The sequence below is a fragment of the Carlito syrichta genome, unplaced genomic scaffold (assembly GCF_000164805.1).
Source record: "Carlito syrichta isolate Samal-C Ts95f unplaced genomic scaffold, Tarsius_syrichta-2.0.1 Scaffold287698, whole genome shotgun sequence".
In the NCBI taxonomy this organism is placed as follows: Eukaryota; Metazoa; Chordata; class Mammalia; order Primates; family Tarsiidae; genus Carlito; species Carlito syrichta.
Genome location: NW_007231794.1, coordinates 2,584 through 29,599, shown reverse-complemented (window position 1 = coordinate 29,599; position 27,016 = coordinate 2,584). Strand labels below are relative to the sequence as shown.

General features: G+C 35.7%; 1 protein-coding gene across 1 annotated transcript; it reads left to right on the top strand.

The window, feature by feature from the left end:
- Positions 1 to 7,012: 7,012 nt before the first annotated feature.
- On the top strand, positions 7,013 to 19,802 carry PLSCR4 (phospholipid scramblase 4). Its single transcript, XM_008052939.1, has 6 exons — positions 7,013 to 7,273; positions 11,567 to 11,609; positions 12,579 to 12,805; positions 15,985 to 16,146; positions 18,379 to 18,537; positions 19,190 to 19,802. The coding sequence occupies exons 1-6, from the start codon at positions 7,091 to 7,093 to the stop codon at positions 19,235 to 19,237; spliced, it is 822 nt and encodes a 273-aa protein (XP_008051130.1). The 5' UTR covers positions 7,013 to 7,090; the 3' UTR covers positions 19,238 to 19,802.
- Positions 19,803 to 27,016: the final 7,214 nt, after the last annotated feature.

Genomic DNA, 27,016 nt, shown 5'->3' with positions numbered 1-27,016 from the left:
CGTAGATGGCTTTTACTATTTTGAGGTATGTTCCCCGTATGCCTAGATGTTCAAGGGTTTTTATCAAGAAGGGGTGCTGGATTTTATCAAAAGCTTTTTCTGCATCTAGTGATATGATCATGTGGTTTTTGTTTTGACATCTGTTGATGTATTTAATTACATTTTTGGTTTTACGAATGTTGAACCAGCCTTGCATGCCAGGAATGAAGCCTGCTTGGTCATGGTGGATGATTTTTGAGATGTATTGCTGAATCCGGTTTGCTAGGATCTTGTTGAGAATTTTAGCATCTATGTTCATCAAAGATATTGGCCTGTAGTTCTCTTTCTTTGTTGGATCTTTACCTGGCTTGGGTATCAATGTGATGTTGGCTTCGTAAAATGATTTGGGAGAGTTCCATCTTTTTCAGTCGCCTGGAATACCTTCAGTAGGATTGGTATCAGCTCCAATACAGTGAATATATAATACAGCAATACAATTGGATATTTTATATTCTATTTATTCTATTCCAGTTGATTTTATTCTTAAAAATTAAAATTTGATTTATTAAATTGATTTGACAGCCCACAAATATATCTTTAGTTTGTGAAACACTGTACCAAAACTCTTTCTCAAACTTAGAGATTGATAAGAATTAATACAATAACTACACTTTATCGATGAACTATACTTTGAGACAAATGTTGTTGATAGAGCTAGAGAAGGACATTTTATAATAATAAAAATGTCAATCCATCAAGAAGATAAATATAAGTGTAAACACAGAAACAAAGCTCCAAAATATGTGAAGGAAAACAAGTAGAACTGTAGGGTGATATAGATGATACAGCACATAATAGTTAGAGACTATAATACTTCACTTACTCTAATGAGTTGAACAACTAAACAGAAGATCAAAGAGGAAATAGAAGACATAAACAACACTATAAACCAAACATGTTAGACATAACAGGCACTCTACCACAGACACTCTAAACGTATAGAACACTTTACCCAACAATGGCAGAACACACATTCTTTTTGAGTACACAATAGGATATTCTCCAGGAATGTGGTTAGGCCATAAAACAAGTCTCAATAGATGTATAATAAATAATGAAATAGATTTGGAAATCAATAATAATAGAAGAAAATTTTGGAAATTTACTAATAAGAGAAAATTAAATAGCATAATTTTAAATGACTATAGGTGCAAAAAGAAATCACAAGGGAAATTAGAAAATACTTTAAAATTAATGAACACAAGAGACAATATACCAAAATTTATGAGATGTAGCTAAAACAGTGCTTAGAGGGAAATTTATTTAGTATAGTGTAAATGCCTACACTAAAAAAGGAAAAAGATCTCAAATAAGTAACCTTTCTACCTTTAAAAAAGAAAATTAAACCAAGCAATAGGAAATAATGAAGATTAGAGCAGAAATAAATGATATAAAGAAAAGAACAGTAGAAAAAGTCAACAAAATAAAAGTTGGTCCTTTGAAAAGACTGACAAAATTAAGAAACCTTAAGTCAAACCAATCAAGAAAAAGAGCAGACACAAATTCCTAAAATCAGGAATAAAAGTGAGGCTATTAGTACCAACCTTACAGAAATTAAAAAGTATCTTAAGCAAAAAATATAAATAATTATATGCCAATAAATTAGAAAATCTAGATAAAATTGAAAATTCCTAGGACACAAACAATGGAAACTGACTCAAGAAGATACAGAAAACCTGAATAGACCTACATAACAAGTAAAATGATTGAACTAATAATTCTTGAATTCCACCCAGGGCCAGATGGCTTCTCTAGTGAATTCTACTTAATGCTTCATGAAGATTTTATTTTATTTTATTTATTTATTTATTATAAAGATGTGGGGTACAATTCAGGGTTAGGTATACAAACATCGATCATGCAGGTACCCTTTTTTAATGCCAATCTTTTACTACCTCCTCCAAGAAGGAATACCAAACTCTCCCCAACTCATTCTGTAAGGCCAATATTGCCCAATTAGCAAAATCGGACAAATATATATCATGAGAAAAGAAAATGATGAACTAATATCCATAATAAATATAGATGCAGATATGCGTTATAAAATACTAACAAATCAAATTTAGCAACCTAAAAAAGGATTCTGCACTATGACTAGATGGGATTTATTCCCAAGATAAAATATTTTTTTACCATTTTAAAATCAGTTATGATCACATCCATAGATACAGAAAAAGTATTTGAAAAAAATTCAACATCCTTCATGATTAAAAACACTTGACAAACAAGGCATAGGAGGGAACTTCCTCTGTCTGATAAAGGGCATTGGTGAAAAACTTGTAGTTAACATATTTAATAAAGACTTATTTAGATAGTAAATCTGATAAAGAGACTCCATGAAAAACCCACAGTTAACATTTAAATAGTAAAGACTGAAAACATATTTAATAGTAAATTCTGAAAACATTAAATCCCTCTAAGATCAAGGACATGACAGGAATCATCTTTTGCCACTTCTTTTTAGCATTGTGCTGAAAATTCTAGACAAGGACAATTAGTCAAGAAAAAGAAATAAAAGACACCTAGATTCAAGGGAAAAGGCACAAACAACACTGATAAATGAGTTGAGCAGTGTAGTAGGATACAAGATCAATATGAAAAATCCAATTGTATTTCTGTACACTAGCAATGAACGATCAGAAAAAGAAAGTAAAAGTACAGTACCACATAAGGTGACATCAAAAATGATAACATCATCAGGAGTAAATTTGTAAAAGAATGATAAGACTTACATATTGAAAACTGTAAGATATTTTTAGAAGAAATTAAGACATAAATAGAAAGTCATTTCGTTGATTTGAAAAGTAAATATTGTTATATGGCAATACACCTCAAATTGAACTATAGATTTGACAATTCTTATCAATTTTAGTGGGCTTTTTTTTTTTTTTAACAGAAGTTGACATGTGGATCCTCCAATACATATGGAAATGTAAAGGACTCAGAATAGCTCAAACAATCTTGAAAAAAAATTAGAGGGCAGCCGGGCTTGGCAGCTCAGCCTGTAGTCCCGCACCTTGGAAGGCGAATGAGTGAATTGCCTGAGCCCGCGGGTTCGAGACCCGCCTGGGCAACTTGGCGAGACTTCATCTCTACAATAAATCAAAAAACTAGCCGGGCATGGTAGCGCACGCCTGTAGTTCCAGCTACTTGGAAGGCTGAGGCGGAAGGATCACCAGAGCCCAGCAGATCGAGGCTGCGGTGACCGGGAGCAGCCACTGCACTCCAGTCTGGGCGACAGCGTGAGACTCCAACTCAAAAAAAAAAAAAAAAATTGGGGGGCTCACACTTGCAATTTCTAAACTTACTACAAAGCTTTGATAGGTAATATCACTTAGTACTGGTATAAAGGTAGATACATGGATCAATGAGACAGATTTGAGAGTCCAGAAATAAACCCATACATCTGTGGCCAGTTGATTTTTGACAAGAGTATCAAAATACGAGTAATGCAATTGTGGAAAAAAATAGTCTTATCAACAAGTGTTACTGAGACAAATAAAAATCAACATTCAAAAGAATGAATTTGAAACTCTGTCTCATGCTATATAAAAAAATTAACTCAAAATAGATCTTACCTACAAGTAAGAGCAAAAACTATGAAACTGTTAGAGAAAGATAAAGGTGTTAAGTATTCATGACCTTGGATTAGGCAATAGTTTCTTAGATATGATATGTAATGCATAAGCAACCAAAGAAAAAAATAGATAAATTGGACTTCATAAAAATTAAAAACTTTTATATGTCGAAAGACACTATAAAGAAAGAGAAAAGACAACCTACAAAATGAGAGGGGATACTTGAAACCCATCTATCAGCCAAGGGACTTTTTTTTAATACATAAAGAATATTTACAATGCAACAGTGAAAAGGCATTATGATCCAGAAAATGTGGGTAGATATTTCTTAAAAGAAGATACACAAAAAAGGCCTGAAAGCAGTTGAAAAGATTCTCAACCACATTAGTCAACAGGAAAATGCAAATAAAAATCCAAATAAGGTACAACTCATTCTATAATGACTATAATAAAAGTTAGGCAATAATAAGTATTGCTGGAGAGTGTGAAGAAAGTAGAATCCTCATACACTGCAGGTGGGAGTGTAAAATGGGTAAACAATTGACAGTTCTTCAAAAAACTAAACTTTTAGTTACCAAATACCCCACCTAATTTCACTCGTGGGTAGAGAATTAAAAACATGTCCACACCAAAACTTGTACATGGATCATCACAGCATTGTTATTTGTAATTGCCAAGAGTGAAAACAATCCAAACGCTTATCAGCTGATTAAAGGACACACAGAATGTGATATATCCATACAAAAGAATATTACTCAGAAATAAAACATATGGCTACATGTGCTACAACATGGATAAACCTTGAAAATATGCTGAGTGAAGAAATTAGACATAAAGGTTACACTGTATATAATTTCATTTATGTAAAATGTTCAGATGAGGCAAATCCATCTCTATGATTTCCAGTGACTGTGGGGAGGAGGAAATGGGAATGACTGCTAATGGGTATGGGAATTTTTTCTGGTGTGACGAAACTTCTGGATTTAGATAGTGGTGATGGTTGCAAAACTTTGAGAATATACTTAAAATTCTCCAAATGATACATTTAAGAAAGAATCCATGAAAAATGATGTTTTTCTTCTTAAGTGTCGCCTTAGAGATTCTGATTCAATAGACTGGAATGGGCCCCAGGAATCTGCAACTTTACTAAGAACTCCAGATTATTTTGAAGCACTTGGTATATTGAGCCACAGTTTAAAAAACAACACGTTGAAATGATTTTTCCCCCTAAATTTGAAAGTAGTAAATGTAAACATCCACTTTTGAAAATCTAGTTCCATTTTTTCAAAGCTCCCTTCCTATCTAGCCACCAAGGCATCCACAGATTTTGCAGGTCAGGTATTATATCTAGAATTCCTTATTAGTATAAAGTTGTTTTTATTTAATTTTAACTAAAATAGATATACAGTTGACCCTTTGTAGCTGTGGGCTCTGCATCTATGAATTCAGCCAACAGCCAATTGAAAATATTCAGGAAAAAAACAAAACCAACCATAAAAGTAATACAGATAAAAAACAATACAACATAGCAACTATTATATCGCATTTACATTGGATTAGGTATTATAAGTAATCTAAAGATAACTGAAAGTATACTGAAAGTCATGTGTAGGTTATATGATTACATTGTACATAAAGGAATTGAGCATTGGCAGATATTGGTATCTGAGGAGGTCCTGGAACCAGTTCCCCATGGATACCGAAGGCCAACTGTATCCTGAAATCTGAACATGAAATATCTTGACTTATGTAATTAATTTTGTTCTCAATTACACAAGACTTTCCACGAGCCCCCCTCCCCCGCTTTTTGTTTAAGAGATGAGGTCTTACTCTGTCACCTACGCTAGAGTGCAGTGTCACAATCATAGCTCACCGCAGTCTCAAACTTCTGGGATAAAGCAATCATCCCTCCTCAGCCTCCTGAGTAGCTGGGACTATAGAAATTCTGTTAAAAAATATCTGTTAGAGAGAGAAAACCTTCTTTATCTGGGTCTGGCCTTCCTGGCAGTTCAGAGAAAAGCATCTGTGGGCTACTTGTACCTCTATTATAATTTCAGTTGGGGCTATAAAACTTCGGGAATAACTTACAGTCTGTTGCATATCTCTAGCTAGACAACCAGGGCCCAGTTACTTGAAACTTTTAATTCATTTCATTTTAAAAACCTGAAAAGCAAAACAAAAGTGAAAAAAAAAATGTAATGGCCAAAATTATTAAAAAAAACTCTTGATAGCTAGAGGTATATCTCAGCAGCATAGTCATTCTCATATCTATTGCTGGCAAGTCCTTGAATTTTAAAAAAATTGTTGTTAAATGCAAAGTTGAAACTGCCTGTCTTAAGAGATGTTGACTTTTTTTTAAAGCCCAGTATCAAACACAGTTGTTGCGTACTAATTCATTATTAGTAGTACTCTTCTTAAAATATTATAAAATGTATCTCATTAAGGAAATTCAGATTTCTAGACTGACTTATAATGACAAAGGCAAAATGTATCAGAGCTCTGGAGGCAGAGTGGACAGAAATGATGGAGGGATAAATACAATCAACAGAATATTTATAACCCCATAGAATTCACATATTGAAGCTCAGCTCCCTAATGTGATGGTATTTGGAGGTGGAACCTTTGAGAGATAATTAGGTCACGAGAGTAGAGTCCTCATGATGGAATTGTTGCCATTATCAGAGAAGACATGAGAAAGATAATCTTTCTCACTACCGTTTGAGGATACAGCAACCAGGTGGCCATCTGCAAACTAGAAGGAGGGCTCTCATCAGGCTTGGCTACACTAGAACTTGATCTTTTGCATCCCAGACTCCAGAGTTGTGAAAAAGAAATGCTTACTGTTTAAGCCACTCAGTCTGTGGTATTTATACCACATCCCCAACTACAAAAACAATAAAGAAATTGAATCTGAGAAGTGTAAAAATTGAGGACCAGTCTGAGAACTAGATGGTAAAGATACATTCAAATGACTGAGTCAAAGATAGCCCCAAATTTGTTAATAGAAAGATCTTCTATCTTGGTGACCTTAAATAATAAAAATAATAAATATGATAACAGAAATGTACAGTGGTAGTTATATGCTAGGCCTTATACTAATCCCACTACATCCTGATAAAATATATTATCTCCAAAGAAGGAACTTAATGCATTGAGAAACTATGTTAGTTTCAAAACTTCTTTCTGCATCTGTGAAATGGGAATAATTATTTTATGAGTTTAAAGAGGATTAAATGTATTAATATGTACATAAATCCCCTTTATACATTGTTGGTACATAGTACACACCCAGAAAGTGGAACAACTTGTTATTATTAAGTGGATGTTGTGTGATCCATTTCATCTTCATGTAAAAAGTCTTGCTAACTTCCAGTATATTATAGTGTTAATGCATAACACTTTCATTTGTTTTTAATACAGGGCCCCCTGGAGCAGCTGTCCCTCCACCTGCAGGCTACCCAGGAGGCTTGCCTATGGGATACTACAGTCCACAGCAGCCCAGTACCTTCCCCTTGTACCAGCCAATTGGTGGTACCAGTCCTATCCAGTATCAGCCTGGCAAATATCCTACGCCAACTCAGCCTGTGCCAATAGCATGGATGCCAGGGCCAACTCCTATGCCAAACTGTCCTCCGGGTCTGGAATACTTAGCTCAGGTACTCTTGCAAATCCCAATTATTTTCTTGTGAAGTATGACCATAGGGATCCAACTAGATGAGACAAAAGGCTGGACAGAGTGAATAAGGGAGACAAGTCAGTGATGACAGATGCCTAGTTTGTGAAACCATAGGAATGGTGGTGCTAATTTCAGAAGTGTGAAGGGGGAGCAAAGAGTACAGAGATGTTTTTAGTGGAATGAGTATGGTGGTCTTTAAGACTTCAGGTAGACTTTTAAGATATTTAGAATGCCCTCTTGTATAAAATAAGGACAGGAAAAGCTTCATGGATACTAGTATCATTTGCTTAGAAGTGAAGAGTTAGCATCAAGAAAAGCAACATAAAAAAAGAAACAAAACATAAGAAAGCAGGTGAATTGCTGAGTGCCTTAGCCCACTACTTTTCCTCACCACCTGTACTTTTAGCTAGTCACTCCTGCTACCCCCCAAAATAGACAATGTAAATAAAAATAAGAAACCTACTAAGGATATTGCTTTGGGCCAGGTTCCAGAGACTCCCTTCACACAACACAGTGACTCCCTACTTTCTATTTATATAGACAGCCTGGAGCCACCAGGACATCCAGATCAAAAACTGGGGTGATATGCAAAGTCGGTGTTCAAATGGCATTGTTTAAACACCCATGTCAGAAACTCGTAAAATCTGATTAATGGAAATAAAATAGGCTAGATGAAGTGACTCACATTTGTAATCCCAACACTTTGGGAGGCCAAGTTGGGAGGATTGCTTGAAGCCAGGAGTTTGATACCAGCCTAGGCAACGTAGCAAGACCCCATCTTTAAAAAAATATAAATTTAAAAAAATTTTTAAAAAGACAATAAGATAAAGTTAGTAGAGCAGTCCCCCTTTGTCCCCCTTATCTGTGATTTCACTTTCTGTGGTTCATAAGTTTTAAATTGTATACCATTCTGAGTTGGACGGTGAAATCTTGAGCAATCCTGTTCTGTCCTGGCCTGGACATGAATCAGTCCTTTGTCTGAAATATACTGCATGTACTACTCATCCGATAGTCACTTAGTAACCATCTTATTTAATAACTATACAAAATTGATACACTTTTCTAATCCCTTAGTGCTTAGATTTAGTCATCTATAAAACAGACTATCAATACCTCACTTACCTGGTTGTTATGAGAATTTTTAATGAGATAAGGCTTTTGGCACACAAGGTGGACACAATGGATGATTGCTGTGTGGATGTTATTAGTTGAAATACCTTCTTGTGTGTGAATTCAAGGTATGGAGCCATCACGTTTCTCTATCTACCTTAGTCTTTTGGGAGCTCATAATGCAGGTTACATGAATCACTATCAAGATTACCAAGACATCCTTAACATCAGAGTAGCAGGATTATATTATTTGCAGAGTATTGACTTTGGCAGTCACTCTGCCAATTTGTCAAATAATTGCCTCTTAACAGGCATAATATCTTATTGGATAAGCCTACTCTGCATTAATGAGCATCTGTTCTTCAGAATGTTTTGCGTTACGGCGCACATTTTTTTTTTTTTGAGTTGGAGTCTCTGTCACCCAGTCTGGAGAGCAGTGGGATGCCATGGCCACTGCAGGCTCAACCTGCTGGTCTCAGGTGATCCTTTCACCTCAGCCTTCCAAGTAGCTAGAACTACAGGCACATGCCAACTTGCCCAGCTAATTTTTTGATTTTTATTGTAGAGATGAGGTCTCGCCAAATTGACCAGGCTGGTCTCAAATCTGTGAGCTCAAGCATTCCTGTCACCTCAAATGCTGGGATTGTAGGCATGAGCCACCACACCCAGCTGCAGTGCACACTTTTACCAAATACAGACAGACCTCGTTTTAATGTACTTTGCTTTATTGCTCGCAGATAATGTGTTTCTTACAAATTGAAGGTTTGTGGCAACCTTGCATGATGCAAGGCTGTCAGAATCATTTTTTCCATAGCGTGTGCTCACTTCTTGTCTCTATGTCACATTTTGGTAATTCTCACAATATGTCAAATTTTTTTGTTATTTTTATATCTGTTATGATCTGTGATCAGTGATCTTTGAAGTTACTGTTGTACTTGTTTGGGGGCACTACGAACCACATGCATATAAAATGGATAATTTAATTGACACATATTGTATTTGTCCTCACTACTTTACCAACCAGCCATTCTCCACTCTCTCTCCCTTCCCTTGGTTTCCCTGTCCCCTGAGACACAATAGTATTGAAGTTCAGCCAGTGAATAACCTTACGTGTCTTCTAAGTATTCAAGCAAAAGGAGGAATCACATGTCTTTCCCTTTAAGTGAAAAAGCTGAAAATTATGAAGCTTTGTAAGGAAGGCATGCTGACCAAGATAAGCTGAGTTCTAGGCCTCTTGCACCAAACAGTTAACCAAGTTGTGAATGCAAAGGGAAAGTTCTTGAAGGAAATTAAAAGTGCTATTCCATAGGACACACGAATGACATGAAAGCAAAACAGCCTCATTGCTGATATGGAGAAAGTTTGAGTGGTCTGGTAGACGATCAGCAGCTACAACATTCCATTAAGCCAAAGTCTAATCCAGAGCAAGGTCCTAATTCTCTTCAATTCTATGAAGGCTGAGATAAAGGAGGAGACTGTAGAAGAAAAGTCTGAAACTAGTAGAAATTGGTTCATGAGTTTTAGGGGAAGAAGTCATCTCCTTAACATAAAAGCACAAGGTGAAGCAGCAAGTGCTGATGGAAAAGCTGCAGTAAGTAATACAGATTTACCTAAGATCATTGAAAAAGGTGGCACACTAAACAACAGGTTTTTTTCAATGCCTTATATTGGCATAAGATACCATCTAAGAACTTTCATAACTAAAGAGGAGAACTGGCTTCACAGTTTCAGAAGACAGTCTGACTCTTATTAGTAACTGGTGATCTTAAGTTGAAACCAATACTCATTTACTATTCCAAAAATCCTAGGTCCTTTTAAGAATTGTGCTAAATCGACTCTGCCTGTGCTCTATAAATTGAATAGCAAGGCCTACATGGCAGCACATCTGTTTACAGTAAACTTTACTGAATAATTTAAGCCCACTGCTCAGGAAAAAAGATTCCTTACATAATTTTACTGCTAACTGACAATGCACCTAGGCACCCAAGGACTCTAATATAGATGTACAAGGAGATTTATGTTGTTTTCATGCCTGCTAACACAGCATCCTCTCAGCAGCTTATGGACCAGGGGGCAATTTTGATTTTCAAATTTTATTAATTAAGAAATACACGTTGTTAGGCTGTAGCTTCCATAGATAGTGATTCTTCTGACAAATCTAGGCAAGGTAAATTAAAAATTGTCTGTAAAGGATTCACCTTTTAGATGCCATTAAGAACATTCATGATTCATGGGACAAAGTTAAAATATCAGCACAAACAGGAGTTCGAAAGAAGTGGATTCCAGCACTCAGGAATGACTTTTAGGGGTCCAAGACTTCAGTGGGAGAAGTCACTGTAGATGTGGTAGAACTAGCAAGAGAACTAGAATTAGAAGTGGAACCTGAAGATGTTGACTGAATTGCTGTAATCTTATGATATAGCTTCATGATGAGGAATTGTTTCTTATGAGCAAAGAAAGTGGTTTCTTGAGGTGGAAACTACTCCTAGTGAAAATGCTGTGACCATTGTTGAAATGACAAGAAAGAATTTAAAATATTACATAAACTTAGTTGATAAAGCAGTGGCATGGTTGGAGAGGATTGACTCCAATTTTGCAAGAGGTTCTGCTGTGAATAAAATGCTATGAAACAGCATTGCATGAATGCCCTTTCAGAGGTACCTGTGAAATAATATAAAATTGAACACTTCATGTGAGATTCATCCTGGCTTATTCGATCTCCCTAAGCCTGAGAAAATTGCCTTCTCTATAACTGGTCCATGTTAAATCATTCTGAACTTAACAAGCAAATACAGTCTGTGGATGACATGTCAAAGGGTCTGATGAGTAGGAATCTAGGAACAATCTTTGTAAACACAGCTTCTTCTAGATGCTATTATTATAGCAAGTACATCTTTTAAAATATATATATATGGCAACTATTTTTTAAAGTGGAACTGTAAGAAAGTATTTTTCTTATTTGCACAGCTCTGCTAATATCCATCTGATAAGATGCAGATAAGCTCATTTCAGTTGATAAATTTTTTTCACTCTTCGATTTCAAAAATATATCTTGCTATTGATATATTTTAATATCTGTCTCATCAGTTTGTTTTGTAATGCTAATTTGATTGGATTCGATCTGTTATTTCTGTTTTCTAATTGCTTTGTTCTGTCTCAACAGCTGGACAACATACATGTTCTTCAGCATTTTGAGCCTCTGGAAAGTATGTATAATTTTCATGGTGTTCAGCAATATTTTAATCAGGTGGAAATTTGCCCTATCCAATATCTACTTCCTTCTTTATATTGATCATTTATTAGTGGTTTAAAGAGAAATAAACTATGCTGTATTTCTTTGACTCCTAGAAAATAATAAAGAAAATAATATATAATTTTATCAATCTATACATCATATTAACATAAACTTTTAGACTTGAAATAATCTTGCATTTTATCTGGTCAACTTCCCCTTCCCTTTGCCTGTCATTTCTCCTCCATATTCATCTTTCATAGATGAGTAAAAGAAGGAGCCAAGAGACTAATGAGTTAGCAGGGACACCACAGCCAGTTAATCAGTGCTAGAACTTGGAAATAGAATTTAAACAAGTCAGCTAATCAGTGGTAGAGCTAGAAACAGAATCTGAATCTGCCGCATTCTAGCCCAGTGCCTTTGCTTTGGAAGTGAAAAGAAATGATCACAGTCAAAAATGATACCTCTTTTCAGTTCATCCTTATAAGATTACTGACCCTCACTGTACTATTTGACCAACACATAAGGCCTTTGACTTCTCCTGATTCTTTTTCTGATTTGCAGTTAGTAATGACCCTAGTCATCTGAGAATATTTTGTGAGCTGATTAATTAATGTTACAATGTATAATTTTATTTAAGTGGTTTTATAATTAAAATTTCCCAAATTAGACACTCTAGGAGTATTGTTTCAATCTTTACTTTTATGTAGAAATTTTAAAAAATGTTTTTACTGAACTTCTTAAAAGACATGTTTTAAATTTCCAAAATTACTTAAATACTTATAGAGTATATGACTGTTTCTGGTGTTCTAATCAATTCTGTATATTTCACATGAAAATTTTTAAAAGCTATTTTGCTTCAAGCCCCTAAGAAATACTAAACTCTCTGAGGCCCACTTTAGCTGGTTCTAATTTAAGATGACTTTCTCATTTTATTTTTTAGTGATGACACGTTTTGAAACTAATAATAGATACGATATTAAAAACAACTCAAACCAGATGGTTTACATCGTAAATGAAGATACAGATGATTTTACAAGGAATGCGTATAGGACACTAAGGCCCTTCGTCCTTCGAGTCATTGACTGTATGGGCCGAGAAATCATGACAATGCAGAGACCTTTCAGATGTACCTGCTGTTGCTTCTGTTGCCCCTCAGCCAGGCAAGAGGTCTGAGAATGAAAGTGTAATCCTTTTTTCTTTCTGATCCAACTCTTCACACCATAACATGCTCCTTCCGAAACTTTACAGGAAGGATTTCCCCAAGCCCTGACAGTCAGAATGGAAGAAGGTAATGGGGAGAAAGGAAGCCAAATTGACTCACCTAAGAAAAACCACAGAGGGCTTTTCTTGTGGGTTTATACTCTTCAAGTGTTAGTTGATAGATCAGGCATAAAATGGGGCTATTTAGGCAAAGACCATGCTTCGATCAGTTGTGTTTACTGAATTAGAAATTTATGAGATTGACAGTAGTTACCCTTATTTAAATGTACCTGGGTATCAACAGATAAGGTAATGCTAAGCATAAGTACATGCTTTTAGAATTGGAAGGAACTTTAGATACCTATACACTATCCATCACAATTCACATCTTGCTACAGAAAAAAAAGAGTTGCTCAAAATGACTAAATGCCTGAAAGAGTGTCACAGTTGGCTGAGGACAGGGCTGGAACAGGAGTGCAGATGTGCTGAGATACAGGTTGTTTACTTTTTTATCTGTGCAGTTTCTAAGTAAGTTGTTTTCTTTTTTAAAAAATATTTTAAAGATGTGGGGTATGATTCAGGATTAGGTATACAAGTGGACATCATACAGGTAAAGTTTGGGCCTCCCTTCGGTCCCTACTTTGCCTAGTTTGAGATCAGGTACCTTTATTGATATTGTGTTTCCCACCCCACCCCCACCCCCAGCAGTATCCCACTACTGCCAGTCAATCCCTTTCTTATAGTATTATAGTAAATATAAATTTTTTCTCTAGGGATAAGAAAACAATTAGAGAGAGGCCAGCCAAAGTTTGAATTCTAGATCTTCCACTGACTTAAATTTATACAATTTATTTAGTCTCTTTGAGCCTCAGTCTTCTTATTCACAACCTGGGTAGAACAATATCTTCCGAGATTATTGGCATATTTAAATGATATGTTAATGAGCATATTTTACTAAATACAAATTTATGTACAGCTCTTGCTGTGGCTTAATGTATTTACCTGTGGAATGAAGATATTACTATTATCTGTCTGATAGGATGATTGTTTTGAGGATTAAGTCAATTCCTCACCACAGTACCTGGCAGATAGTATAGTACTGTGAATATTTTCTGTTGTTCTCAGATACTTACTCCTTTGTTATTGTTGTTTTTGTAATAGCAAAAGGTGTATTTGAAGTAAATCTCTACCTCTTATCACTGATCCTTTTGAATATGTTAGGCCTTTTTCTTTATATTTGTAGTTGTTTTTTGTTTGTTTTTTTTGAGTCGGAGTCTCACTCTGTCGCCCAGACTGGAGTGCAGTGGCCGCTCCCGGTCACCGCAGCCTCGACCTGCTGGGCTCCGGCGAACCTTCCGCCTCAGCCTTCCGAGTAGCCAGAACTACAGGCGCGCGCTACCACGCCCGGCTGATTTTTTGATTTATTGTAGAGATGAGGTCTCGCTGCCTAGGCAGGTCTCGAACCCGCAGGCTCAGGCAATCCACTCACCTCAGCCTCCCAAAGGCGCGGGATTACAGGCTGAGCCACCGAGCCCGGCTTGTAGTTGGTTTTTTTAATTGATGTCTATAAATACAGCCTATTGAGATTATAGGCTGTATTTATAGGCATATGGGCTGAGAAATCATTACAAGCTTATAGGAAACCAGGATAGAGTTTTTAAAAAAGTCAAAATTACTTAGTTCAATTTATAAAACTGTTGTCCTATAATTTTATCTAGGTTTCTTTTTTCATATTTTTCCAGCTTTTGTTGGTATTAATTTGTGTGTTTACTTAGTTTATGTAGTTATTATTCATGTAGATTTCTTTATTCACCACCATAATACAAATACCAAACAGTTCCATTATCAAAAAATCCCCTTATATTACCACATCCTCCTTTCCCTCTTCTCTTCATCTGTAACCCCTAGCAACCACAAATCTGGTCTCCATCCCTATAATTTTGTCATTTCAAGAATGTTATATAAATAGAGTCATATAGTATGTAACCTTTTGGGATTGACTTTTTTCACCTAGTGTAATTATCTTGAGATTCACGCAACTTGTTACATATATCAGTTTATTCCTTTTTATGACTGAGTACAGCCATGACACGCATTTTTCAAAGTAGTTTATTTATGTACAATTTTGATTTTTTCTTATCTCTTAAGTGTACATGAGACAGTTCTAAGAGGCTATCAAATTTGTGTTTGTATATAGATATGAATTTATGGATATGAACAATAATATCTTGATTTGACAATTTATAAAACTGTGTAGTCCTGCCCTATGTCCTGTATTATCCTTTCCCAAAATTCTTAGGAAAGTATGTAACACCAGAGAAACAGTCAATAGCACTTTCACTTTGAGCTTTTACCAAATAATGTAATCTTTGTGACTCTTTTGTTATTCTTAAATAGGAAGATTTTTTTTTTTTTTGAAAGCAGGATTTATTGAGAGGACAGAGATGCCCCCACAGTGGGAGGGGAACTGAAGGGGTTGCCCCTTAATTCTTTACAAAGACATTCTTTAAAGATAATTAGCTAAAAACATGGCGATGGACAATATTTTAAAACTCTTTTTTAAAAAGTACTTTGTATACCCATACATACACTTTGTTGTATTCACACTATATAATTTTCAGAGTGCCTCTTTTCTCTTTTGCTTTCTTTTATGCTTGGCATGTCTGAGATTTGATTTTACCCCCACTTAAAACTAATAAATTAGCTTGTTAGTGTTTTCTGAATTGTGTCAGAAGATACTAGACCTCCTAGATGAAAGATGAAGGGCATTTTTACAGCATAGCAAGCAGCAGGGGCATCGGCATGTTTGTGTAGTTGCCCATTGTCCCTGAATTCTAGGGGGTTGGCTCATAGGAACCCAGGCAAGGCTGTTTATGCAACTTAGGAACACGCAGCTTGGACAACTGGCCATTTTGTAGAAAGCTGCAATTAAGCCTGTTCTTTGTCCCAAAGGGAAACATGACCTCATCCTTTAAGGCTGCTTGCTGAACTACAACCCTAAGAATGGGTAAAATGGGAGACTTTCTCTTCCTACAATAATTTCCCTAGTTTTTGAATTAATAAGGACACATGTAGGTTGTGTCTCTGTTTGTATACATATACCTATGCACGTAGCATCATAGCCTCTGTCTCTGCTTTATTTGCAGCTGGAGGTGCAGTGCCCTCCTGGTGTCACCATTGGCTTTGTTGCGGAACACTGGAACCTGTGCAGGGCAGTTTACAGCATCCAAAATGAGAAGAAAGAGAATGTGATGAGAGTGCGTGGCCCGTGCTCAACCTATGGCTGTGGTTCAGATTCTGTTTTTGAGGTAAACATTTTTCCTAAGTGTACTGACAGACCTCAGAATGATCTGCTTTTAGACCATTTTTTTTCATGTGGATGAATAAAGTAGCATGGAGAAAGAGTTAACCCATTGATATAAAAGTATTTTAAAATTATTTTAGTGGATTGTTTTAAAAAATGTGACCTTTTTATTATTTCAGTACTTGATAAAAATATAAATAAATCATTTAAAATGTTAAACCTTCTGAGGGTAAATAGCTTGACCAAATTCACTTATTCTATTTTTTTAATTTAATTTTTTTTAATTTTAAAGATGTGGGGTACAATTCAGGGTTAGGTATACAAATGTTCATTATGCAGGTGCTCTTATTGATGAGGTGTGTCCCTCCCTCCCCAGGCACTTTCCCTCAACTGCCAATCCCATTCCCCCTCCCCTGGCAGTTTCCCATTACTGCCAATCACTTTCATAGTCTTATGATAATTGTTCAAGGTCTGCTTATGAGTGAGAACATGTGGTACTCTCTTCTTTGTTTCTGTGATAGATCACTGAGTATGATAGACTCTAAATCCGTATTTAAGTAACCAATTTTCCACAGATTTCCAGGATGGGGATGTAGGTTCTAGGTGCTACATGTGCCTAACATATCACAGAACATGTAGAGCACTCCTAAGGTTGTACAAGTTGCTATCTGCTATACTGCAGATAAAAGTCTGTCAGTATTCTCAATAAATAGATTAGCACTGATAACATAGGCAGAACATAAAATAGGTTAGATTGTAACATTTTCTTTAAAAATCCTTTGTTTTGTCCTTATCTCAGTAACTGCAAGATATTTGTTTATTATACTTGTTTATTACCCTATAAATCTAACAAAGGAAATTCCTAGAAATATTTTCTAGGCTTCTTATAGAGTATATTCTGAATATCTTACAATTCAGCAAGACTCAGCATTCATTAAAACTGCTCATCCAGCCGGGCTTGGTGGCTCAGCCTGTAATCCCAGCACTTTGGGAGGCTGAGGTGAGTGGATTGCCTGAGCCCGCGGGTTCGAGACCCACCTGGGCAGCGAGACCTCATCTCTACAATAAATCAAAAAATCAGCCGGGCGTGGTAGTGCATGTCTGTAATTCCGGCCACTTGGAAGGCTGAGGCGGAAGGATCGCCGGAGCCCAGCAGGTCGAGGCTGCGGTGGCCAGGAGTGGCACTGCACTCCAGTCTGGATGACAGAGTGAGACTCCAACTCAAAAAAAAAACAAAACTGCTCATCCAGGTGTTTCCTGTTATACCCAATGCACTTTCCTTAGTTCTCATTTTATATCACTGTATCATTAAGAATTGTTGATTTATTAAAGACTAATGTAGAAAAGCCAAACTGCCAGGCAAGGTGTGTGTGGTCATTCATCACCAAGTGACATTAGAAGTTAGTATTTGGATATTTTTCCTGTGGCAAGTGCCAGTATCTTCTTTTTAGACACTGAATCCCGACCAGGCTCGGTGGCTCAGCCTATAATCCCAGTACTTTGGGAGGCCAAGGTAAGTGGATTGCCTGAGCCTATGGGTTCCAGACCAGCCCGGGCAACTTGGCAAGACCTTGTCTCTACGATAAATCAAAAATTAGCCAGGTGTGGTAGTATGTGCCTGTAGTTTGGGCTACTTGAAAGACTGAGGCAGAAGGATCCCCAGAGCCCAGCAGGTCGACTCTGGGGTGATGGTGATCATGCCACTGCACTCCAGCCTGGGCAACAGAGTGAGACTCCAACTCAACAAAACAAAACAAAACAAAACAAAAACAAAAGCAAAAACTGAATCCCTTTGGAATCCTCACATATGTTAAGAAGACAGGGTGGCTTTGACCCACAAAAGTTTGAGTGATGTGAAGTGGTGTCATGCCTCCCTGCTTTTGCTTATAGATTTCCCTAGATTGGAAGTGAGTCCCTTCTAATCCCCAATCCCTACTCTGTGCTACATGGAGAAGAATTTGATCATTTCAAACCATACCTCCTCTGACAAGGTCCTTAATAACTCATTTGAAGGTGGAAAAAGAGCAATTGCTAAAGATGTACCCCCAGTCAGTTATTAACCAGTTGCAAGGCACTTAACCCTTCTTGGTCATAATTTCCTCATTGAAATTGTGTAATTACCGTATCTTTTTCTCCATCGTATTTATGCTCAGTGTAAACTCCTGCTAAACAGAACACTAAAACATGTATGCTAATACTTTTCAGTCATCATCAAGTCACATGCTTGTCATTGTAGATCAAATCCCTTGATGGTGCATCCAACATCGGCAGCATTATCAGGAAGTGGAATGGCTTATTATCAGCAATGGCAGATGCTGACCATTTTGACATTCACTTCCCACTGGACTTAGATGTGAAGATGAAAGCCATGATTTTTGGAGCTTGCTTCCTCATTGTAAGCCTTTCATTTTTGAGTTATCCTAAGAGAATTATTCTTTCTGATGAGAAGCAACATAGTGTAGTAGAAAGGGAGAATCTTTGAAACTAGGCCAGCTTCTGTCTGTGCCACTTACTAATGTTTAACGTTTGCAGGCTTCAGTTTCCTCAGCTGTAAAATGAAAATAAAAATACTTATATTTTTCATGGTTACAGATATTAGCTATCATATGAGTAAAATGACCAGGAGAGTGTTTACATCCAGTGGGTGTAATTGTCTTCACTGCATGTTATCATTCTTACTACTTAAAAATGCCTATCCTATGATTTCTTAATGACATAACTCTAAAGCTGATGTCCTTTCCCCCTTCCTTTCTGTCTTCCTGTCAGTGTACATTTTGGTGTTGTGCCAACCTAGATTATCATGTTTCCTCCTTTTAATGATGAAATTTGGTTAACTGGTACCCAAAATGGAAAACCAACAGTTCTAAGTTTGTAGTTGCTGTACTTCACATTAGATCCTCTTCAGAAAGATTTCATTAGATTTATTTATTTTTAACTGGAATAGGAAATTACCCTAATACATTATAAAGAATAATATTGCATGTGTTACATCTAAGTATTTATATATCTGCCTTCCTATATGTATGTAATTCTTTTTCCAATTTCAGGACTTCATGTATTTTGAAAGATCTCCACCGCAACGTTCATCAAGATAGAAGGACACAGCAAATTATCAATTATGGTTGATAAAAATAATTTGAAAGTTTTGGATTAGGTTTACGGTCAACCTTCAATTATTTGCAAGTATATTTCTCTGCTTTGCAGATTATTTTTGTTGGAAGTTAGCCTTGGCAGGTAGGCTGAGAGTGTGATTGCAAGAACACAATCTAAATTGTATTTCAAGTGAATCTGTCTTCACTTGCTAGGCTAGGAGTTCATCCTGAAAAGCTATGACTCATTAACCCAGCTAACATATACAGAATAATACGAATATACACTATACACATGAGGTTTGCAAAATATACAGTATAAACGTGAGGTAAGGAAAAACGAACCCCAGAGCTCTCACATTAATAGGTAGCAAAATTATGGACTTTTTATAATAATCTTTGTTAGGATAAAATAACTTGACTTCTATCACCAACCCTATGCTACCTTTTCTCTGCATCACCATGTCCTGAGACTGAAGACAAACTTGATTCCACGCAAAAAGAATGATGCTCTTCATCTTTAAAAGACAAAAAGAAAGGTAGACAGAAACATTATGTTTTATTGTACTAGGAATATTTTATTTGTGTACATGTATCAAAACCTCATTCTGCAAAAGTTTATAAAAGTTTCCATGGGAACTTTGATTTTATTACAAACAAAACATGTCTTTTGTTTGTTTGTTTTAATCTTAATGTTTGTATTTTCCATGCCTGTTTTCTCATTCACTGGCATGAACAATCAAGAAGGCTCCTGAAGAAGAATAAAGAAATTAACTGACCAGGGCCACAGACAATCAAGATCTTTGAACAACTTCAAGACATCAATATCCTTATGAGAAACCTGCATTTAATACATTTAATACATAGCCTCTCTTGGTTAAAGATGCCGTATGTATAAAATATGTTTGACCGAGTCTCTAAGATCGCGTAGTGAACCTTTGTATCTCATTTGGTGTGATACAGAAAAGATACTTGTTTTTTTTTGTTGTTTGTTTTTCAAGAAGATCCCTGGTGATCACCAATGCTGTTCTAATGGCAAGGATTCAAATTATGTTTTTAAATTTTGAAGTGTGACACTTAGTGTAGCATTTTATAAAAGCGGAAGTTGCAAATTCAGACACTGCTTAATACTGCTTTGCTGCTTTTTATTTACATGATAGATAAATATGCATCTATACAAAATAATAATCAAACACAGCAAACATGCTACATATGATCTATAGCTTATCTCTAAAGAAGTAGGACCCAGAATAAAGTCCTAATTATACTTGTTTGTATTAACTAATTACAAGTCTAGTGTATAAGTGGATACACTGTGATTAATTTGCCTCTATTGCACTTTAACTTTCTATCTGAACACAGACTGTGTCTTTCTAAGCATGGACTGTGTTCTTTCAACACAGCTGTTTTGTAGAATGGGATGTATTCTCCTGCTGTTTATTAAGTAAGAAAACCTGAGTGTTTTTAGATGGGGTTATTCTGAGATGAGGGCTTTAGCCCACAGTTGTTTTTGAAATGAAAGAAGGGTGCTTCATTTAAAAATTATATTCACTTTTTCATGGTAAAAGTTGTTTCACTGTTTCTTGTAATGTTCATTTTTATATGCTGCTACTTGCTTTTTAAAAAAAAAATGTAAAAGCTGCTGCTGTCTAAAATATTAATTGCCTTATATTTGAAAGTGCCATTGCAATTTTAAATAGACTTACGTATTTCCTATAATAATATCTGACATTTAAATAGAATATCAGACAAACAGTATTACCTATATCAACTTTTGATTTTTACTTGCCTAAATTCCTATATTCCAAGACCTACAGCATAATACTAAATATGCACATATATATTTAGGATAAAACATAACATTTAAAATTTTTGTTTAAAGTTTTGTGGTATTAACATTTCTCTTACACTTAAAATGTCTCTTTAAAAAATAATATCATGTGTCATATTTTTATAATACAATTTACACTATAATTTCTATATTTCTTAATGGCATTTCATTGTGTAAAATTCATCAGTTTAATTAAAACAAACAAGCTACTCTCTGAAATTTGTGTTTTCATACTTCTTTATATTGTTTGTGATTTTAAATAAATATACTATGGTTAATAGTAAAATACTGTTTTATTTGACTTTTGCTTGAGTCTCTGAATACTTTTTTTAAAGGCATTTTTGAAGTAATGTTTATTAATTATTAGGTTTATTCAGGGTCCTTGCTTTCTAATATAAACTTGATACTATTCAAATCATTTCTGTAGTGTGGCTACTACTATCTAACTTTTGTATATAGCCCAGTTATTTATAAATGTTTATTTCTAATCCACTTATTTATGATGCATCTAAATTCCAAGTATAATTTCAGTGTCTATATATCCTGTAAGAAAGCTTCTAGAATTTATAACTGTCCGTGAAGTATGCATTTTAAAATAAATTTTCTAAATGACCAGGTTTTCCAACAATTACACAAAAAAGTGGGCTACCAGATGAACTTACTAGCTGAGTTTTCAAATCAACTAGATGTTAAATTAAGTTGAAATATGGAATAAGCAGAGTGATCCCAGAGTATGGTGTCTTGCCACCTGTTGGGGCAACTGGCTACTTTTCAGTCTTTTTCCCTCAGTGTTCAATGTTTGATTTATTTTATATTGAATGATGTAAGCTTGGGAGACTCTTAGGCCTGGACTTAATAACCTAATATCAAATTCAGCTGTTTGGCTAGTGAAGCTAATGTTTAAAGCGGATCTTTTTCCATAACTTCACAGAATGCATTTTCCGTTTTCCTCTAGGTCTCTTAAATTGTAAATCTCGAGAAAAACAGAATAATACACTCCAAATGTAGTCAAAGTGAGGCAGCGTAACATGCTTTGTGATAACACTTAGCATAGTTAATAATAGCGCATGGTAGGCCATTACTCAGTATCTGCTAAATGAATAAAAATACAGTCAGTGGATGTATTTTTGAAATATTTATTACAACAGTCAGTAAAGTTTTTTTTTTTACCGTCTTTTTCACTATTTCATTCCACCAATACTTACTTTTTTGAACATTTACTAAGTTCAGGCATTAAGTTATTTCTGAAGACAGAAGGAGATATGAAAACGAAAAATACGTAATCACTGCACCCAGGCTCATAGGCAAGTGGACAAGACAGACTTTTAAACAATAAAACACACTTCTTGACTGCAATGAACATGTGATTAGTGGTATGTTGGCACATTTAATAGAGGCCATATCATTAGCACCATCTCAGATGCTGAATAATATATTCTTGTTCCATTTAATCAGACAGTTAAGGCTGGTTGTTTGTGTCATGCCTCAGAAAACTTCCCAGCACTGCTGGAGGTAAGATGCATGTTTATAGCCATGTCTGCTGAATGCATGGTGAGTGCAATTTAAAAGGTGAGTTTAGCAAATTTCATCACTCAAAACAGGGATTGATTGTTTATTACAGTAAATCGTGAGTCCAGGACAGTGTCTGGTACATCTACGATGCTTCACAAATATTTGTTGAATGAACAAACAAAAGTTATATGTGTGTAACCCTGCACTAGGTATTCAAGGAGACAGACATGAACAAGTAGTCCTCTATCCCCTCAGCAAGGATAAAGCAAGTAGATAAATAATTGCATCACAAAGCTAAGTAATTACTGCATACCATAAATACAGTTTTTTGTTGGAAATGTTTATTTCTAGATTCTCACAACTACATCATGAGGTAAATAACAATCTCATTTTTCTGAGGAAAAGCCAACTTCATCAAGAGGTGATATTAGTAAGGAGATGAGGTACTAAGGAGTTTCTTCCTCTCCTGTTACGGTCATAAAGGAAAGCCAAAGGGTTAGATAAAAGGTAAAAAACGTGAAAGCTTTTGGAAGAATGAGAATAGGACAAATAGAATTTAATGCAAATGCTTGTAGAGCTGACCCGTGTCAAGATTCCAACCAGAAATGGGGTGAAGCCAATTGTCCTAATTCTATGTCCCAATTGCCCAGAAGTTGGTGTGTTCACTAACGGGTGTGTGTGGCAAGGGTGGTGGAGTTGCTAGGGTGAGGTGATGGTGGACACTTTGCACATAGCTAACTAAACAAAAAGTAAATTGCAAATTCTAAAAACATGTTCTGTAATTAGCCAACTTAAAGGTTGCCCATTAAATGTTCTTGCAGTTCTTCGTTCTGCTGTTGCTTACAAAAAAGCTAGTCATGTGAAGTCATGTAACTTTGAGATGTGTAGTTGCTAGACTGACCTCAAGATTTAATTCTGGGCCAGATGGATATGCATCTGGGCATGTATGGAGAAAAACCAAGCTAATCATGAGATTGGTGGGGTGATGTAATTAATTATTATTATTATAACAATCATAAAGGTGATGATAAAAATAGCTGACTCTTTAATGTTTCCTATAAGCCAGATACTGTGTTGGTTCAAAGGAGTTTCCATATATTTACCTATTTAATTCTTATAACCCTATGAGATAGATTGCTATAATAATTTCCATTTTACAGAAAAGAAAATGGATATTTAGGTATTCTGCACAAGGTCACTCCACTAGCTATATATCCACAAAGTCACTATTTAACTGCCTAAAGCAATCTACAGATTCAATGCAATTCCTCTCAAAATGCCAACATTATTTTTTCACAGAATTAGAAAAAAAAAAAATCCAGTTTTTCTTTCTTGAAAAAACTTGCCCATTACAGGTCTTTCTGCCATGAATCTTCCTGTTTCCTTTTCCTCTTTTTCTCATTAATAAACTTTGTTTTAAAACTTTGCTGGTCCTGGGCATGGTGGCTTACGCCTGTAATCCCAGCACTTTGGGATGTGGAGGCAAGAGGATTGCCTGAGCCCACGGGTTCAAGACCAGCCTGGGCAATATGGCAAGACCTCATCTATTAAAAAAAAAAAAAAAAATCCTAAAATTCATAATGGAACCAAAAAAAAGGACCCAAATATTTAAAGCAATTCCAAGAAAATAGAACAAAGCTGGAGGCATCACATTATCTGACTTCAAATTATACTACAAGGTTATAGTAGCCGAAATAGCATGGTATTAGTCTAAAAATCCAGAGACCACACTCTAAATCATTATGGTCTATTATTCTTTCATCTCTATGTGATACCTAGTTTCTTTGTATAATAACACAGAAATACCAGAGACACAAAAATAGAGAAGAATTGTGGCATGTTACCTCATGGGTTTTCAATTTTAGTATTATGGCTGGGAAACCCTTGGAACTCCATGGAGGTCTCATGAGTGTGCATTCTCTCCAGAGAGGTTTGCTCTTGCTCCTACTGGTACCCCAGTGGTGTTACTAGTAAAAGATCATTTTTTATGTTATTTTTTCGGTTTGGTGTTTCCCAAGGAATATAGGTACTTTAAATATGAACAAATATGAACCCCTGAATGACAGGGACAAATCTTGGTTTATGAATTCTCAGGAAATGATTTTTCTTACTTGTAGGACAAGTCAAAACAGTCCATCAAGCTTTCTCCTAATCTCCATTTGTCAATGGGTAAATTTTTTTTTTCTCTTTCACCCTTTACACTGGAATGTGTCCTTTTGAGGGTTTCCACTTTATTGGGGGTCCCTGTTTCAAGACCTGACTTCTAGATTCATTGTGGTGGATAAAATCGAAGCCCCTTGCTAATGAAGATTTGTGACTCTCTCTCCCTTTGGGAAGTTCCGGCCTGACCTTAATAGTCAGATATTTCCAGTTATGCTTTATTTTTGACTTCTGCTAAAATCTCTTACTCTCTTGAGGTCTACACTTTACATTTTTTTTTCTCTTTTTTTTCAATTGGAGTCTCACTCGCCCTGGCTGGAGTGCAATGGCACGCTCATGGCCACCCTAGCGTTGACCTGCTGGGCTCCAGCAAACCTGCCTCAGCCTTCCAAGTAGCTGGAACTGCAGGCGAGCGCTACCACACTGGCTAATTTTTGATTTTATTGTAGATATGAGGTCTCGTCAAGTTGCCTGGGTTGGTCTCGAACCCATGGGTTCAGACAATTCACTCGCCTCAGCCTCCAAAAGTGCTGGGATTACAGGCTAAGCCACCAAGTCAGGTAACCTTTTACATTTAAATGGCGTTTGGTTATACTTCAGTCAGACTTTAGGTGTTCTATGACAAGAGGATTTTAAGATTATATAGTTTGCAACATTGCCAGCAATGGGAGTGACTTATTTTTTTTAAACTGCACTGAATTTTTGGAATGAAATATTCAAAGGAAAATCCTTTATATTCATATAATTTGATACTTGAACATTATTATTGTTTGTTAGACCTAATTTACAACTAAGTCTTTATTTTCTATTTTGAGATGACATATCTTTCTATCATCAGTTATTGAATTCCAGATTCTTTCAAAATAAGTTTACTATTTCTAACACTGTTGTGAGCTAAAAGACATGTATTTAAAATGGTGCCAGCTCTTTTCCAATCGAGGCTCAGACAAATTTGTTTTGGGATATTACAGGAACAATCTTTTTAAAAACCATATTTGCTCAAATTATCTTAGCTAACAGTCATTAAACATAATTTATTGAGTTTTAATTTTTTTCAGTGTAACAGATAAAAGCAAACTCAGAAATTAAACTATTTTTGGAAATCTTGATTTTTGCAGGAATAGGCAAATGAAGGGTGCCAGAGAGAGGTAATTAGAGTGACAATGTACTTAATCAAGCTTTGCTGTCTTTTCTCCCTCTCCATGTCAGAAAACTGAATAAAACAATCTACAATAGAGGGCAGCACCAGCTCACAGATTTCTTTATTAAACTAGGCTCATTTTTTTCTTTTACTCCAAGAAATTATCAGTACTACGTTAATGAATAGAATCAATGGATTTTAGAATTAGGAGCATTAAGGACTATCTGTTCCATATTCTAATTTACAAATGAAGAAACTGTGAGACCCAAGTCATGTGTTCAAAGTAATAAAATCAGAACTAAAAGTACAGATCGCCAGTTTTATTCCAGTTTCTGTGCTACCACATCAAAAACTTAGCAAAGGTGTACAATATTCTAATGCAGCAAGGCCGAGCCTTTGTTAAGCCTCTTTGAGCTCTGGCTGGGCCATGTTTTCCTAAGCTTTGTGCTCCTCCCCTATCTTGGAGAGGTGAATCTCCTCTTTCTCCCTTTCCAATTTACTTTCTAAATAAACTATATTTTCCAATACAAAAATATTTTAATGCAATGTTTTTTCATAACCTTGAGATTTTAGGCCCAAACTTTACCTACACAATGGCTATTTGTATAACTAACCCCGAATTGTACCCCACATCTTAAAATTAAAAACCTCTTGATTTTTGCAGGAATAGGCAGATGGAGTTTCAAATTATCCTAATGTTCAAAACCATCTTAAAACTTATACTCATAAAATCTGCCTCAACAAACCAAATTAATTTCACAAAAATCTTCTATCAAGGTAAAACTAAATTATTATGTTACAAAAGCATTTAAAACATGTATATCATAGTAACATGGAAGCTTATCCATTCATACATCGATACTCTTGCATCTTCTTCTGAAGATGATGCAGTACTTGCCTTTTCCTTACTAGCTGTCAGACCAGTGAGCAGGCCAGGTCAGCAGAGAAGTCAAAAATGAAGAGTAATTGGAAAGATCTGACTATTAAGTTCAGGCCAACACTTCCCTGGCTTCCCAAAGGGAGACAGTCATAAATCTTCATTAGCAAGAATTCTTCATCTGATTCAATTCTTTCTTCTTCTTCTTCCTCTTCCTCCTCCTCTTCCTCTTCTTCCTCTTCCTCTTCCTCTTCTTCCTCTTCT

Bases quoted from the DNA above. Each gene is read 5' to 3' on its own strand.
- PLSCR4 (XM_008052939.1), top strand. From the start codon at position 7,091: ATGGGATACTACAGTCCACAGCAGCCCAGTACCTTCCCCTTGTACCAG. The intron at 16,147-18,378 runs GTAAACATTTTT...TTGTCATTGTAG, and splicing joins GTTCAGATTCTGTTTTTGAG to ATCAAATCCCTTGATGGTGC. The intron at 18,538-19,189 runs GTAAGCCTTTCA...TTCCAATTTCAG, and splicing joins TTGGAGCTTGCTTCCTCATT to GACTTCATGTATTTTGAAAG.